Consider the following 14948-nt stretch of genomic DNA (forward strand, 5'->3'; position numbering starts at 1 on the left):
CTTGGGTTTGGACCATATTCCCGGGTCAACTTACCATGTCCAGAATTGATTTGTGAAGAAACGTGACCTGGTCTCTTGCTGGAAATGGGGCCGACGAACAGTGTCTGCCCATTTTACAGCAAAGCAAGGATGCCACCATGAAGAGCTTTACTGATTGGACTAGAATCGTATTTGGATCCAAACACGAGGTATCGTAATAGGGTTTGGATCTGGGCATTAGCAAGTTTACAACCTAATGCGGATAAAATCCAACTGGATTCGGATAATGAATGGAAACCGAGTCAGGGTTTGAATTGATCTAATGAACCTTCAGCGTTCATATAATAAAGTACTATTTGAGACCGGGTCTGGGGTAAGCATGAGTTTATATCGACCCGTTTTTGGGTACATGTGAATTGGGATAGAGCCATTGGACCGGACAGTGCCATAAAATTCGGACCCTCTCTCTCTCTAAAATCTATAGGACGGCTTGGATTGGGCGAGACACCCGCCGCTATTTTCTGGTTTTTCGTGTTTTCTTCTGAAATTCTAAATTCCGAGCTTTTTCCATTAGAAAGGGGAAAGGCGGAAGAGAGGAGGGGAGGGGAGGAAGGAAGGGTGGGTTAATTCCTCAGCTCATTTTTTATGTTCTTTATTTAATCCACACGAATATTTAAAAAAAAAGGCTGGTAGATATCTCCATCAGATCTACGAACCCTATTTCCTCCCTTCCTCCTTCTGTCTATAGGTTTTCCGGCGCCGGTTTGTGGCTCTCCGGCGCGTTTCAGCCATGGGACTATGGGAAGCATTCCTCAATTGGCTCCGAAGGTGCTTTTCTCTCTGCCTCTGTTTCTCTCTCTCTTTGTTGTCCTTTTGTTCTTCTTCTTTTTTTTCTTTTTTTTTTTGTGGGGAGAATTTTCTTATTCCTTTTCCTGTTTTAGTATTGGTTGTGGTTTGGATCCCTGTTTTCAGTTCTCTCATTGGTGGTTGGCTAATCTCGTGTAAATCGTGAAGAGGTTGTCTCTTGAGATAAATTTTATAACCCTTTTTGGATGAGTCTTTGGTAATTTATTGCGTTTGTTCCCGCTGCATTTGGTGGAGTTTACTTTAGTTCCCAAGAGTTTTCATGGTTGGCAATGCCATGGTTGGTTCGGAATTTAAAGAATTTCTGGTTCTCTTTATATGTTAATTTTCGAATTTTGAACGTGGCATTTCAATTTCCTAGGTTATTATTTTCTATAAGCATTGGCGTAATAAATAGTCCTTGATTTCGAGGAGGATGGTTCATTGATAATGTCTTGTTTCTGTGAGCAATTGCTAGTGTCTAACTTCTGGGTACTAGGCTTACAGACTTTTCCATGCTTTGGCTACTCAGACCAACTTTTCTCCAGGGGAAGTTTATGGAGGTCTTTTATGCGTGAATTATGTGTTTCTGTGATTATTGTTTCTCATCGTTGTCACTTTCGAATGTAGCCTATTCTTCAAGCAAGAAATGGAGCTGTCTCTTATAGGGCTGCAGAACGCTGGGAAAACATCCCTTGTGAATGTCGTTGCAGTATGTGCCCATTGATTTGGTTTTTTTCTTTCTTTGCAATTTTGAGATTTTGCGCAGTGTTTTAAATTTTTAATTTCTGTTAACTGGCCATGGTGTCTGATTGACCTGGTTCTTGTTTGTTAGACCGGTGGATACAGCGAAGACATGATTCCTACTGTAAGTGCATTTTATATTTTTGTTATCACCCAGCATTTTATTTGCACTTCAAGAATTGCTTGTGTAAACCTGAGGCTGCGTGCTTGTCTGTAGGAATCATCTTTCTTCTTTCTATAGACAGTCTGAGATGTTCTTTCAAGTGATTAGAATGTGCATTGCAACCCAGATGTTCTTGTCTCTTAAACTTGCAGGTGGGATTCAACATGAGGAAGGTAACAAAAGGAAATGTTACCATTAAATTGTGGGATCTTGGAGGCCAGCCAAGGTTCCGCAGCATGTGGGAGCGTTATTGCCGAGCTGTGTCTGCAATTGTGTACGTATCTCATTTTATATCATTTATTCTTTTGATCCAGCTTTGTATTTTCTTCATTATAAATAATTTTGTCTTAATGTTCTGAGCAGAATAATCATTAGCATCAGTAGGCACTAGGCAGAAAGAAATGAAATTGAATGAAGCTTATGAGTCTAAGACCCACCAATCTCTCATTTTTTTTCAGTTGTTTTAGGGAAAAAAAAAGGAAAAGCTCTTCAAAAGCATTAGATGAATGTCTTATAATGTGACACCAGGACAAGTTGGGCCATTTCTTGCAGTCCTAATACTTCGCCCATTCTGTTATAAGCCAATTTGTAATGAGTACTGCTACATAAGTGAAACAGGTGGTTTATTTGGGATTAACAGAAAAAGCATAGCAGGAAGATATTGTCACTTGACTCTTGTGAGCAAATGTATCTCGGAAACATTTTTCTTAGGCAGGACAGGAGCGATGTAGGTATAATAAAACATGGGAGCTCAGAACGGTCCCGGTTTATCTTAGACTTATTGTTAGCATTTACATGGCATCAGGGAACATTGTGAAAAATGAGAGTTGGAGAATTGGTTATCACCATTGTTGGCTGCCAGTAGATTTGGAATGAAATAAACATGGATTCAATTTGATTTACTTTTTCAATAGTATTTTGCAGTCATAAAAGACCTATAAGATGGAAAAATCATGCTGCTTAACTTAGTTTTTTATGAATGACGTATTTAACTAAATTTGTCTTAATAAAACAAACTTGTACATAGACATTAACAAGTGAAACTTTAACGTCTGTGACCTTTATGGAGGGACGTAATTTGACAGAAAGCTTTCTACATAGAAAAGAAGTATTTTTTTTGGCGTACCACGAAAATTTGTGAACTGGCCAGTGGATTTTCCGTGAATATGTTGGTCAAACACTCTTGACCGGAAATGATGTTTGGCTAATTATTCTGATCATGCTAGCAAGGTGGTTGTGCCTTTGTCAATGGGGATGTTTGGTTGCATCCTGCAGCTAACAGACTTGAAAACTGTGAGGCTTCTAGGTGTAATTGATGTAGGATCAATTGGTAAGTTCTATTGTAGCCAAAAGTTTCTTGTGTGGTTATGACTCATAAAAACTCTTTGCTTCAGAAAAATCATCTTTCTAAATTTCCTGTGCTACAAATTTTTGGCTTTCTCCTTTCAAATATTTTCTTGCCAAACATCTTCATTTTCTCACTCTTTTACTACTCCTTGTCCACCTTTCCAAGTCACAGCTCCTCCTTCCTCTCCCTTCTTGTTTCTGTTCTTGTGAGTTACGTTTTTTTCCATTGCGTACCTTTTGTTTTAGATATTGTTTTCACTTTGTCTTTTCTTATCTATCTCCTTTCCTTAGTGTGATATTACCTCTGGCTTTTCTTCCCTATCTTTGTTCTACAAATATTTGTCTTGTCTATATCTTGGTGGTGCAAACTCTCATGATATAATTAGTTTTCCAATAGCATCTCAGAAAAAACTGAAAACCAGAATAGTTTTTAAACTGTGAAATTGGAAAAAAATGGAGGAAAAATTAATCAGCAAATAGATAAAATTTTTTGATAGCATTGTGATATTATCATGAAATTTTGAATTTCCTATACTTTCAGTATCTTGCAAGAATCATAGATGTTATATCATTTTTTGAATATCTCACAATCATTGTCACGGATATCATTCTTGGATTTGATCTGTGAGGTTCTTCTTCGATATTTATCAGAAAGGTTTATTTTTGGGGAAAAATTTAGGGAAAATATTGGGAATACAAAAAATTGGAGAATATACACAAATAGTGGAAAATGATGAAATTATTAGTTTAAAATTTTAAATACTCAACCTCTTACGAGGCATTGATAAAGCAGTTTTTATAGTGTCAAGAGAAACATAAAAAAAAGGAAAATAAAGGTTTTAAGTACAACAAACCATGTTGTTTTACAGGGGAAAATATTGAAATATTATCATGAGCAACAGTTTCTAAAGATATTTTCAAAATATCATCAATTCATCATTTTTTGCCTTTTCTCATTTCTGTCTGTTTTGCTGATATTGTCAAGATACTTATCAAAATCTTGTGACTCTAGGATAATGCTCACAATTGAAGCCAGTGGCAGAGCCAGAAATTTGTGGTTGAGGGGAAATAATATAAGAAATCTTAGATATGGGGGGCAACAATTATGTAGTAAACTAAATTATGTGGAGGACAAAACATGTAAAAATAAATAACTTATGTAATTCTCTATGGGCAACTGCCCACAATCCCACACCTAGGTCTGCCACTGATAGGGGCATGAGATTTTCAGAATATTGCGAAGGTCTATCCTTATCTAGTACCCAAATTGGCCAAATTGGTAAGTAATTCATGTTGAATGCTTTCCAAATGCAAAATTGGAAATGGTTGTACAATTGCTTCATGCACGGGGATCAATGTCTTATTTCATGAAAAGTATGAAAAGGCATCACATTCCAGTGACATGTATAGAAGTCTTCATGTTGTTCCACTTGTAGAGAGTTAACCAAGTAATCTGGGGAGTAAGTGGTCAGCTCCTTGATCCAAATAACATGAAAAGCATCTGTTTCAGTCAAGTTTACATGCTGTCCTTTCTTATTGAAACACTTTCTTCAGTTATGCCAGGCTTACATTCATGGAACAAATCAACCAATCAACTATAAATACATATTCTTTTCTTTGCTTTCTGAAAGTGAACGAGCACTTTGTGAGAAATATAGGATCTTTCAAGGCCAACTTGGAATGCATGTAATTCCTTATTTTTTCACTAGAAAAGGAGAAACAAAATCAAAGAACCTTCAGATGAAGATGGATGATATCTTGTATTTACCTCTTCTGTATATGCTAGTGGAATTTCTCTATAGATAAATATAGGCTCATAACTTCATTTTGCTTTGCTCTTTTGGGCCCTACCTTTTTCTTTGACCACCTTTTCGGATTTAAAAATCAAATATTGCTGTTTCCACTTGTACAAGAGAGGCTTTGCTATGAGAAATAAATATTTATATTGAAAAAGTAACTTTAGGAGTGTAAAACTCAAGTTCTGGCAGCCCCATTGGTTCCCTCAAATATGCACGAAGGACCTTTACCAGGCAAACATTACCTTAGCTAATGATTGATAGATAGTGCCTGCCCAAGTCTGTCATCATATGCTGTCATAAGAACTAGAAAAGTAGTAGTGACTACTGCTATGTTGGCTAGTGACTGGACATCCAAATTCCAAAGTAGCTGCTTTGATTTGTCATTTGATGATATTTAATTGGAAGAGAAATGACATTTTACAGTAAGAAGAAATGGTAAAGCATCTAAATGGTAGTTCTTAAATAATTCTTTTTTTGTACTCTTAGCTGGACTGGGTCAGTCCCTCCATTCATCTAAAAGAATGAAAGTATACATGCTTTTCTCTCTTTTGTTTTGCATTCTTCGCCTTATTGGGGGCTAATGCTTCATCATGTTACTCTCTGTCACTGGTTATGTGGTCCATTTTTCTTCTTATAGAATGATGAAAACTTGGCTCTAATTCTCTCTATATTTGCAGATATGTGGTTGATGCAGCTGATCGTGATAACTTGACCACTTCAAGAAATGAACTCCACGACTTATTGAGCAAGCCTTCATTGAGTGGCATTCCATTGCTTGTGCTTGGTAACAAAATAGACAAGCCAGAAGCACTCTCAATGCAAGGGTTGACAGATGCAATGTAAGCAATTGTTGTTCTCGTGAAAAATCAATGTTACATGCATTGTCAGGAACAGGCAGACAAGCATTTGGTTTTCATGGAATGAGTTGTTCAAGCACAGAGAATCACAGAGCAATTCTCCCTTGAGTCTGGCCCCTGAATCTGCTATCCACAGTTATTTGGTTTCCTTGGATATCATGTATATCGAGTGGTTTTATGATCTTTGCTATCCACAGTATTGATCCTCTGGAAGAGAAGAAGGATTCTGACTTCTTGTTTCTCATGGTTCTCTTGTGGTGCGGGGCCAATATGAAGGATTGATTGCTGCTGCACGTGTGGAACTTTTGCTTTAAATTAGGGGCGAACCTACCCATGAGAATTTAATGCGCTACTAGTCCCTTGAGTTTTTTTGGTGAAGTAACGAAATGTTTGGAAAGTGACTGTTATGAACAATCTTGACAGACGTAAATCGGTTGCACAAAGACATTCTTCTTTTTCAAGTGACAATTTTGGCCATTTGAACTTCTTTGCCTGTCAATTTTCCGTAAGAGATGTCTAATGTCCTGTTTCATGATTAACTGTTGGAGTGTATTCACCTTAAGAATGGTTTTGCAATTTTTACCAGTCTAGTTGTTTATTCATCCGTAGGTTATGTAGTTTCTTATTATAAAAATCTGGTTTGTGATGCAGGGGGCTGAAGTCACTCACAGATAGAGAAGTCCGCTGCCTCATGATCTCATGCAAGAACTCGACCAACATTGACTCTGTTATAGATTGGCTTGTGAAGCATTCGAAGACGAAGAACTGAAAACGGAGTTTCCTGTATTCATGGGGTCAACAGCTGTTCACGTGCTTAGGTGATTGCTTTCTTCATTGTGTGAATTCTTGGCTAACCAGGCTTCTGAATGTCTGACGTGTCTCATGCTTATGTCAAAATTGTCGTTGTGATGTATGAGTAATATAAGTTAAACGGTTTAGCTGGTCAATGGCGACATGGACACGGTTTGGTTTGTCGAATTGTTGCTGCTTTGAGTGAAATTGTGAATAACAATGGGCCGAGGGTTTGTGATTTGTGATGAAACCGGTTATCGCCAATCTGTGCCTTTTGTCTGCCTACATATTTCTAACTTGGTGCTTCCATTTTGTGTTCCCTTTGTGGATTGCTGTACCTTAAATAAATGGACCCTTAGCAGCAAATGGTTTGAGGATGAGGCAGCTGATGTTTGTAAATTGGAGTTCTTACTTTGCCCTGCTTGGCACAACCCCAACGGACGATGTATTTTGGCCAGAGAGAGAGAGAGAGAGAGAGAAGGGGGGGGGGGGGGGGGGGAGGGGGGGGAGAGAGAAAGAGAGAACTGTACATAGCACATGTGAGAGGGAGGCCATCCCATGGTTGTTTTCTTGCATGAATTTGTGCAAGATGCTAAGTAGCAAGTTTCTAGTCTAATACGGAGTTAGCTCGTCTATGGAGATCGCTAATCACGCTACATTTGCTTTGAGGGACACGGGATATCTCGATATTCGTCTGGTGGCTGCTGCGATCTGCGGGGAACCCCATGCTTGATCCAGCCTTGATCTGCGTGCCCCCAATTCTCACAGCAATCAAATGTGAACCATACCTTTCTGTGCTCAACCATTTCACAGCCTCTTACTATACAGGCTGAAACTCGAATTATATTTTTCAGTGAAGAACGGGTCCAGATTGGGATACCGGCACCAGAACTAAGCAAGAGAAATTTTATTGGATCCAAAAAGCTCTAATGATTTAGCTGGCCGCTCCATGTAAGGTTTTTCTTTAGGAACTGGTAGAAGGAATGAGTTACCAACCTGGATTTGATAGCCGCCTACAGGAGGCGATAATTACTAATTAGATATATATGGGAGGGGGTTTTCTTTTTACTGAATTCATAAACTCTTCATGTTTCTCTGAGTTCTTTAACGACTACCATTTAAGTGACACAGGTGTAGATACAAATACAAACAGGGGCGAAGCTAGAAATTTTTTATGAGGGGAGTCGAATTGGTTTCAAAATTTTGATAAGAGCTGAACTATCATTTTTTTTCAAAATTTGTATATAAAATAAATAAATTATATATATATATATATATATATATATATATTGGAGTTTAGGGGGGGGGGGGACAAGGCTCCTGCCTGCTTTGCCACTGAATACGCAGATATAGATAGAGAGACGAGCTTGATAACTTAAAAAATGTGGATATGAGAGTGCATTCGGTTATACTTGTACATGTGCAAAATACCTTAAAACCTTAAAATTGAAACAACATTTAAATTAAGCAAAAGCAGTTTGAATCAGTGGGTTAGTGTGTTGAAACTAAAAAGCATTGTGTATGTCTAAATACTCGCTTTTGCCATATGGGAATGGCGACAAGGTGTACGGCTGAAGCGCCAAAGTTTTCTGGAAATCTACAAAACCCTAAATCCTATCTACCAGTATCTGCCGGCGCCAATGATGCATGTCATGTGCCAAAACCATCAATTTTCTTCTTACAACATGCTTCTGCTTAAAATCGCCTTTTTTGTTGCTAAATTTAATCTCTCAAAGGAAGAAAAATAAATAAAACAATGACGAGGACTTTTCGGCCACTTTGATTTGACTAAACGGATGCCAACTTGAATTTTTTCTGCGTACAGGCGTGTCTATAAATTATGAAAGGTCGAAACACTGAGAAACAGTGAAACACGCCGGGCATATGTAATAACGAGAAGAATTTGCTGCTTTCTGTAAAAAGGTTCACGAGCGAAGTATCTTCCCGCAAATCGACCCGAGACAAATGCCAATGTAGACCACTGCGGCGAAGATGGCATCAAGTTGAGACCCTTTCTGGAGAGTGGAGACTCCTTGAGCAATGGCGTCGCTTGCCAGATTGCTCCAGAACCGCCCTGCCTCGTGTCTATATCAAAAGATCAATGACCCGACTTCAAAAGGCGTCTTCCTGCTTGCCCAGTTGTCAACTTCTGCTCAAAATCTATCGCCACCAACGCCGCCGCCACCGCCACCGCCGCAATCTCATGGTAAGGAGTCCTACTCGTTGTTGCTTACTTTTTTATCTTTTTTGCAATTTCGTTTATGAATTTTGGTTATTGGTATTGTTGGTACTGATATTTAGTACCAGACAGTAAAAAGATTTGTTTTCTTATTCTTGTTTTTTTTTTTTTTCCTTTTTTTCTTGTTGTTGGGGATTGATCTAGATCAGAAAAAATGGAAATGGTCGAGTCTGTTCCTTTTCATCCCTGGGGCAATCACGTTCGGGCTTGGAACATGGCAGCTCTTTAGGCGCCAGGAAAAGGTTAAGTCACATTAGCTTTCGTTTTTAAACGTGCATTTGCAATTTCATGTAGTTACAAGTTTATTAAGTTTGAGCTGCTCTTCCTTTTTAGATTGATGTCCTTGTTGGTTTGATAAGAAGTTCGTTTGCCTAGTTGGTTTCCTTTTAGATAACTTTGAATGGTTTTAGCTTTTTAGGTTTCGTGACCGTTTGTTTAGATCTTTCCTTTCTGCGAGCATACTCCTTGAAATCGTGCATTTCACTAAAACCTATGTCTCTTTCTGTTCCTATTCGTTACTGACTAGCAGCCATAATTGTGCCGCCACATTCTTTCTGATGCAAGGAAAACTGATCATATCTTCAATGAGGTGAAGTTAGTGTTGATTGGCTTTTCCTTGTGTACAACAGATTGAAGAGCTGGAGTTTAAAAAGAAGAGACTGCAGATGGAACCGACTAACTTGAATAGCATGTCTTCGCAACTGCCTGGGCCTGGGGACTTAGGTTCTTTGGAGTTCAGGAGGGTTGTGTGTGAAGGAGTTTATGATGAAAGTAAATCGGTTTTTGTTGGTCCTCGGTCTAGAAGCATTTCTGGCTTAATGGAGAATGGCTACTATGTTCTCACACCGTTGTTGCTGAGGAAGGAACCCGGGAGGTATATATTTTCATCCTTTTCTTATGGATGCCTAGAAATGACTTACTCTCTGTTGATGTTCTCTTCAGTAAATTGATTTTGCACAGTTTGTTTAAGCTGCATTTAAAGCATGGTTATATGCTGTAAGTCAAGTTTGTTAGGTTGAGAACAATATCGCAGGGCTGCAAAGCAGTTTTTGTATCTAAGCTTGCTGTTACAAAATTAAAAAAGAAAACAAAAGAAACGACCTTGGTCTTGCTTGTAAGCTTTCTCTGTTGATTCTGCATTCCCCATGTTTACATACCGTTCCCAGTTGTACTTGGCTGGAAGAAGCTTTTGAAACGTGTCATGCTCAACAGATGAACAAACACATAGGCATATAAATAGTGAGAGCAATGGAAGCTTAAGACCTTAAAGGGTTTAGAATGTAGGAAGACATATGCAAACAATGGAGTCGTTGAGAATCAGATCCACTTATTGGAGCAAAGAACAGCATGAACTACTTTGACATGGAGAGCACATAAAATTTTATACATTCATACAAAGGGATTAGAAGTTCCCTTCTTGTTTTCTAAACTTACACAGCCTTTTTCCTTTTTGAGGATAAGTTTTGTCAGGCCTCTTCAAGCTTGTTTAACGCTTATAAGTTATAAGCACTGTTACTGAAAGTATTTCATTAATTCCTTGAATTCATATGAGATATGTTAAATTTCCATACATTGTTATTCCATGGATCATTAATTATCTATCATCCTTCGAGGAATGGGTTTAGACATGATTCTCTAAACAAAATCTTCTTCATTGAGCTTCTCTCATGTTACAGAGCTAGAGTTTGAGAATCTGTGTCTATTAAGGTAAAAACAACAGAATTGAACCCAGTAATAATTTGAACCTAGTACATAACCTTCATTGACAAATTAATTCTTAGGCTTGTCCTCGTATTTACCATTTCATTGGCCAGTGAAGATACATACTTTTCAGATATACTATTTTCACTTCTGATAAATTGGTAAATCCAGTAACAAATTTGACAGCTCCAAGTTATGAATATGTATGACAGGCTTATGTCATCATCATCTACATCCTTGAAGTGGTGCCTAGTTGTAGCATCTCCCTTGATGGTCCATTTCAAATTTTCACGAGGCATGTCTGAATCACCTTCTTATATAGTATCAGTTATTTATGGTGGCTGTCTTGTATTGCGCCCAATCCTTCTTTATGTAATTGATATCTGCAATCATGTACTGTTTCTTGTTTTCCTGAACCTTGCATTATTAAGGATTTAAAAGTCTTATTACGAATAGATAATGCAAAGTCTTAGTAAATACACGTGATTATAACAATCTGATGTTTTCTTTTTTGAGATATGAAATGTCCATGTTCCAAGAATTTCTGTTCTGATATGCTAAAACTGGATTTCACAAGGATATAGACACAAAAAAAAAGAAATCATCAATTAGCTTTGCAATGACTTATACCGGTGAAAATCCGGGGTGAATCTTGTGTTGGACATAACGGCCATTACACAACTTATACAACGTCTGTTCTACTCCAGAATCCGGTTGATCTGGGGCAATTTGAGTGGGATATTGTGTTTGTCAAAGTAAAGAATCGAATAGCTTCAGTCCTTCTATCAATCTTCTCAAGGTTACCAAATCCTTTGCAGTTGGCGTTGCTAAAAGTCCTTTATATCTATATGACACTTTAGGCTACTGACATCTAAGAATTATTGTTACAATTGTTTAACTTTGTTATTAATGTTTTTAGTAAGAAAATATCTTGCCAGTGTGCAGTTATCTGTTCTGGTTAATAGAGGATGGGTGCCACGTAGTTGGCGAAACAAGTTTCTGGAAAATTCTGCTGAAATTGCACAGTCCTCAATTACAACGGTAGATGATGCTGAGCATAAACATGAACCATGGTGGAAATTTTGGACCAAGGGAGCCGCAGTTAGTAAGGTGATTTTGATTCATCAGAACATTCTGTCTGATCTGCTTGCTTATACTTCTTTCAAGATCATCTTTAGTGATTGCAATAGCTATAAGATCTACCGTTTTTCATGTCGCAGGACCTCAAACACCACAACATTGGATTGGTGAAAGTTCTTGGCGTAATCCGTGGGAGTGAGAAACCAAGCATATACGTGCCAGCTAATGAACCCAGCACAGGGCAGTGGTTTTATGTTGATGTTCCGGCAATGGTACAGCATCTTGGGCTTCCAGAGAGTACAATTTATGTAGAAGAAATTAATGAGGATGTCAATCCAAGTAAACCATATCCAATACCAAAAGAACTCAATTCTTTGATCTCTCACTCAGTCATGCCAAGGGACCATCTAAACTATGTCTTCACTTGGTACAATTCTTTCTCTTAGGAAGGTGTAACGACAGTTACTTTAATTGTCCTATTTAAAATTTAACACTCTAAGTTGTTATGAAGGGTTCTTGAAATCAGACCTTGCCCCTCCTTTCAAGTTCAATAATATTTTGGGCAACCTTCTGAAAGTAGAAAAAGCTGTTGACCTCATTTTCTTGTTGCAGGTACTCTTTGTCAGCGGCAGTAACTTTCATGGCAATTAAAAGAACATTGCCCAAGAAAAGTCAGAGATAACATTGCAGATGCAAGATTGTTTTCTCTTCACCAGCAACCACCAGAAGTGTACACATTTCCGCTCATGGAGTAAACAACCGAGCTCATATTTTAACCCCGGCTGAAGAGGGCTGTTGATGACTCGTTTGCTTCTGCTTTCATTTAGATCCATTCGTTGTTGGCTTCACAGGTGCTATTTATGGAAATAAGATTTCGAGTCTCTCACCAAGTGAATTTTCTGTCCACTTTTTGTGGCTGTTACAGCTTTTTGTCAGTTCTGGAGGTACATACTTCCGTTTTCTTTTACAGCACATGGAGCTAAGCTATGTCCATGAAATAACATAGACAAAGCGGTAGAAATTGGTTTCTTGTTTTTTAAGGGGAGAAAACAAATACAAACTGGAGCAACAGAACAGTCGCTGCTTGATGAAGCTAAATGGTGTGATATTCATAGCAACTTTTTGCCAGTGGTTGTCTTACATGTCAAATAAGGGATGGGCAACATATTGAGATATCAAGTCATTCATGAATTCCACCAAAAACCATTGTATGTTTTACTTAATTTATCATTCGTGTAGCTCTGGTGGTGTTTAGCTTAACAAAGTCACATTGGAGCTGACTTATCGTTGCTCGTCAACATCCGGCCTGATTCAAGTTCATTCTTTTTTGTTTTTTTATTTCTTTTTAATGAAGTTTCAAGTGGCCTGTTGTCCTAGATCATCTTTTAAGGTTGCAAATGAATTTAATCCAAAATAGCAGAATGCATTGGAAATAGGATTGGAAGTACATTAAAAACATGATAAAATCTTCAACCTAGAAGATACTAACAGTAGTCTATCAACCCTGTAACTGGCCCCATGGGCGAGTCTCTTGTTCTTGGGCTGGCCGACGAGCGAGCTGATTTATTCTCCTGATTATATATGCACTTCTAAGAGTTTGTACAGTTGCACTCCCAATCTTGTGATTGTTTATTTTTATTGGAAAAATAGCAAAAGAAAATATGAAAGATAGTTCTGATAAAATTAAGAAATGTCTTCAAATAAGTTTCTAACTGGAGATACCTCAGATGCTAGAGCCACGTTCTGGTGAGCATGGAACGAGGGAGAAGCCATACTTCTGGAAACTCTTGCTGGTCTTTGAAATCTGGTGAAAAAAATAGTGGCCCTCGTAGAAGTCGGATTTTGAATTGTACAAATTCCTTTAAAATTAATGTGCGGTGCCGACATGCATCGTCTTGTAACAAGCCATGTCACCCATGAACTCCCAGTTTAAAACTGGTCCTGACAATCACAGTCGAGGCCGGAAAAATGGTTTCCGGTGAGAGCAGTCCACGTGCCATTCTCCCACCAATCTTTCCAGCTCACTTGCCGTTAAGCGCTTTCAAGCCTGTCCTGTCACGGCTGTCGCCTCAGCGCAATATTTGTTCGCGCTGTATCGGCGAGAAACCAACTTTTCTTTTAGCTATTTCATCCAAAATTATTACCAAAAACTAATTTAAAAGTGTTTTTCCTTTTATTTTTGTGTAAAGCGAAGGTTTTATGAAATATACGAAAGCTTGATAGCATACTTTCAGGCAGGATATCTATTGTTAATGTGTGTCTCTTTGTCTAAATGAGATTTCTTGTAATAAATTCGAAAAGCTTTCTCAAGCTAATTACATATAAAAACGGAAGTTATGAGTTTTTTTGTTCTTTTTTCACTTTTAGAATGTGAATTCCACATTCGAGAACTAATGGAAATATGGGTTGAATTTCAAGCAATCACCACGATGGTCCTCATGTTGTCCTGACAACAAATGGAGGGTCTGCTGTCCAACTCAAACCCACCATGTTTCCTGCTTGATTGAGAAGTTGTTGTTTATCCTCAGATGAACATTATTGTTTTCTCTTTTCCTGAGTGGACTCAGAGTTGAACAAAAAAACGGAAGCAACAAAAAAGCGTGATCTCTGTGACGAAAAACTGTCACATACCGCTAGGTCTTTTCCGTTGGGATTTGCTGTTTACTTAAAAGGTTAAACACATTTTTTTTAATGATTATAACAGCAATAAAAGGACGTCAGGGATTGGCCGAATGAAACTTTGACTCCATTTTTTTGATATTCACAAAATACTTTCTATGAGGTATAATATGGCGAGCATGAAAAAACCGAAAAAATATGATTAATTTTGTAAAAATAAAATAAACAAATAAAAATTATAAAAATTAAAATAATTGAAAAACTAATAACACAAAAGAAAAATTCCAGCCTACACACAAAAGAAAAATTTATAAAATACTTTTTTAATGTGTTCATTGAATCAATGAGACAGTTTTACTGTTGCCAAACAACCTCAAATAACAATATCAAGTTGCAATACTTGGGCCATGAATCTAACCACGAATGATTTTATCGGGAAGTTGACCAAAGCACCCAATTCTTGTGACAATATAAAGCTTTGTACCTTTCTCAAGTCTTTTATCGGGAAAAGAAGGAAAGAAACCGGAAAACATTGTTCAACTGATAGAACATATCTTCCATTTCAAGCTTACCCATTTAGTCAGTCCTGCAAATGACGCCTTATATCACAATCCATACAATCTAGCAAGTGTTCACGTTTCAATGACCATCCATCTAGCAAAGAATGAAAACAAAAATTCTTTTGGTTTACCTTTCTTATGTTGTTCGATTATAAAAATGAGCATGTGCACACACACACACACAGATAAATACCATTTTACAAAATCAAGTCCACCTCAGGAAAT

The 14948-nt window shown here is 37.8% G+C and overlaps 2 protein-coding genes across 4 annotated transcripts; both read left to right on the plus strand.

Moving 5' to 3' along the window:
• The first annotated feature begins 466 nt into the window (after positions 1–466).
• On the plus strand, positions 467–6831 carry LOC116250184 (ADP-ribosylation factor-like protein 8a). The gene is made up of 6 exons (XM_031623660.2): positions 467–807; positions 1453–1534; positions 1658–1690; positions 1882–2003; positions 5553–5714; positions 6384–6831. Exons 1-6 carry the CDS (start codon positions 770–772, stop codon positions 6499–6501), a joined length of 555 nt encoding a protein of 184 aa, XP_031479520.1. The 5' UTR covers positions 467–769; the 3' UTR covers positions 6502–6831.
• Positions 6832–8483: 1652 nt separating this feature from the next.
• On the plus strand, positions 8484–12824 carry LOC116250182 (surfeit locus protein 1-like). Of its 3 annotated transcripts, none has more exons than XM_031623659.2 (6): positions 8484–8730; positions 8908–9005; positions 9393–9637; positions 11403–11574; positions 11685–11816; positions 12157–12824. In XM_031623659.2, exons 1-6 carry the CDS (start codon positions 8565–8567, stop codon positions 12193–12195), a joined length of 852 nt encoding a protein of 283 aa, XP_031479519.1. In that variant the 5' UTR covers positions 8484–8564; the 3' UTR covers positions 12196–12824. The 3 variants fall into 3 exon arrangements, with proteins under 3 accessions (XP_031479519.1, XP_031479515.1, XP_031479517.1); XM_031623655.2 differs by having other exon boundaries at positions 8488–8730; positions 11685–11971; XM_031623657.2 differs by having other exon boundaries at positions 8495–8730; positions 8913–9005; positions 11685–11971.
• The last annotated feature ends 2124 nt before the right edge of the window (positions 12825–14948 follow it).

Source organism: Nymphaea colorata, chromosome 3 (genome assembly GCF_008831285.2).
Source record: "Nymphaea colorata isolate Beijing-Zhang1983 chromosome 3, ASM883128v2, whole genome shotgun sequence".
Lineage (NCBI taxonomy): Eukaryota > Viridiplantae > Streptophyta > Magnoliopsida > Nymphaeales > Nymphaeaceae > Nymphaea > Nymphaea colorata.

Bases quoted from the DNA above. Each gene is read 5' to 3' on its own strand.
- LOC116250184 (XM_031623660.2), top strand. From the start codon at position 770: ATGGGACTATGGGAAGCATTCCTCAATTGGCTCCGAAG. The intron at 1,691-1,881 runs GTAAGTGCATTT...TTAAACTTGCAG, and splicing joins GCGAAGACATGATTCCTACT to GTGGGATTCAACATGAGGAA. The intron at 5,715-6,383 runs GTAAGCAATTGT...TTTGTGATGCAG, and splicing joins CAAGGGTTGACAGATGCAAT to GGGGCTGAAGTCACTCACAG.
- LOC116250182 (XM_031623655.2), top strand. From the start codon at position 8,565: ATGGCGTCGCTTGCCAGATTGCTCCAGAACCGCCCTGCCTCGTGTCTA. The intron at 9,006-9,392 runs GTTAAGTCACAT...TGTGTACAACAG, and splicing joins TCTTTAGGCGCCAGGAAAAG to ATTGAAGAGCTGGAGTTTAA. The intron at 11,972-12,156 runs GTACAATTCTTT...TTCTTGTTGCAG, and splicing joins CTAAACTATGTCTTCACTTG to GTACTCTTTGTCAGCGGCAG.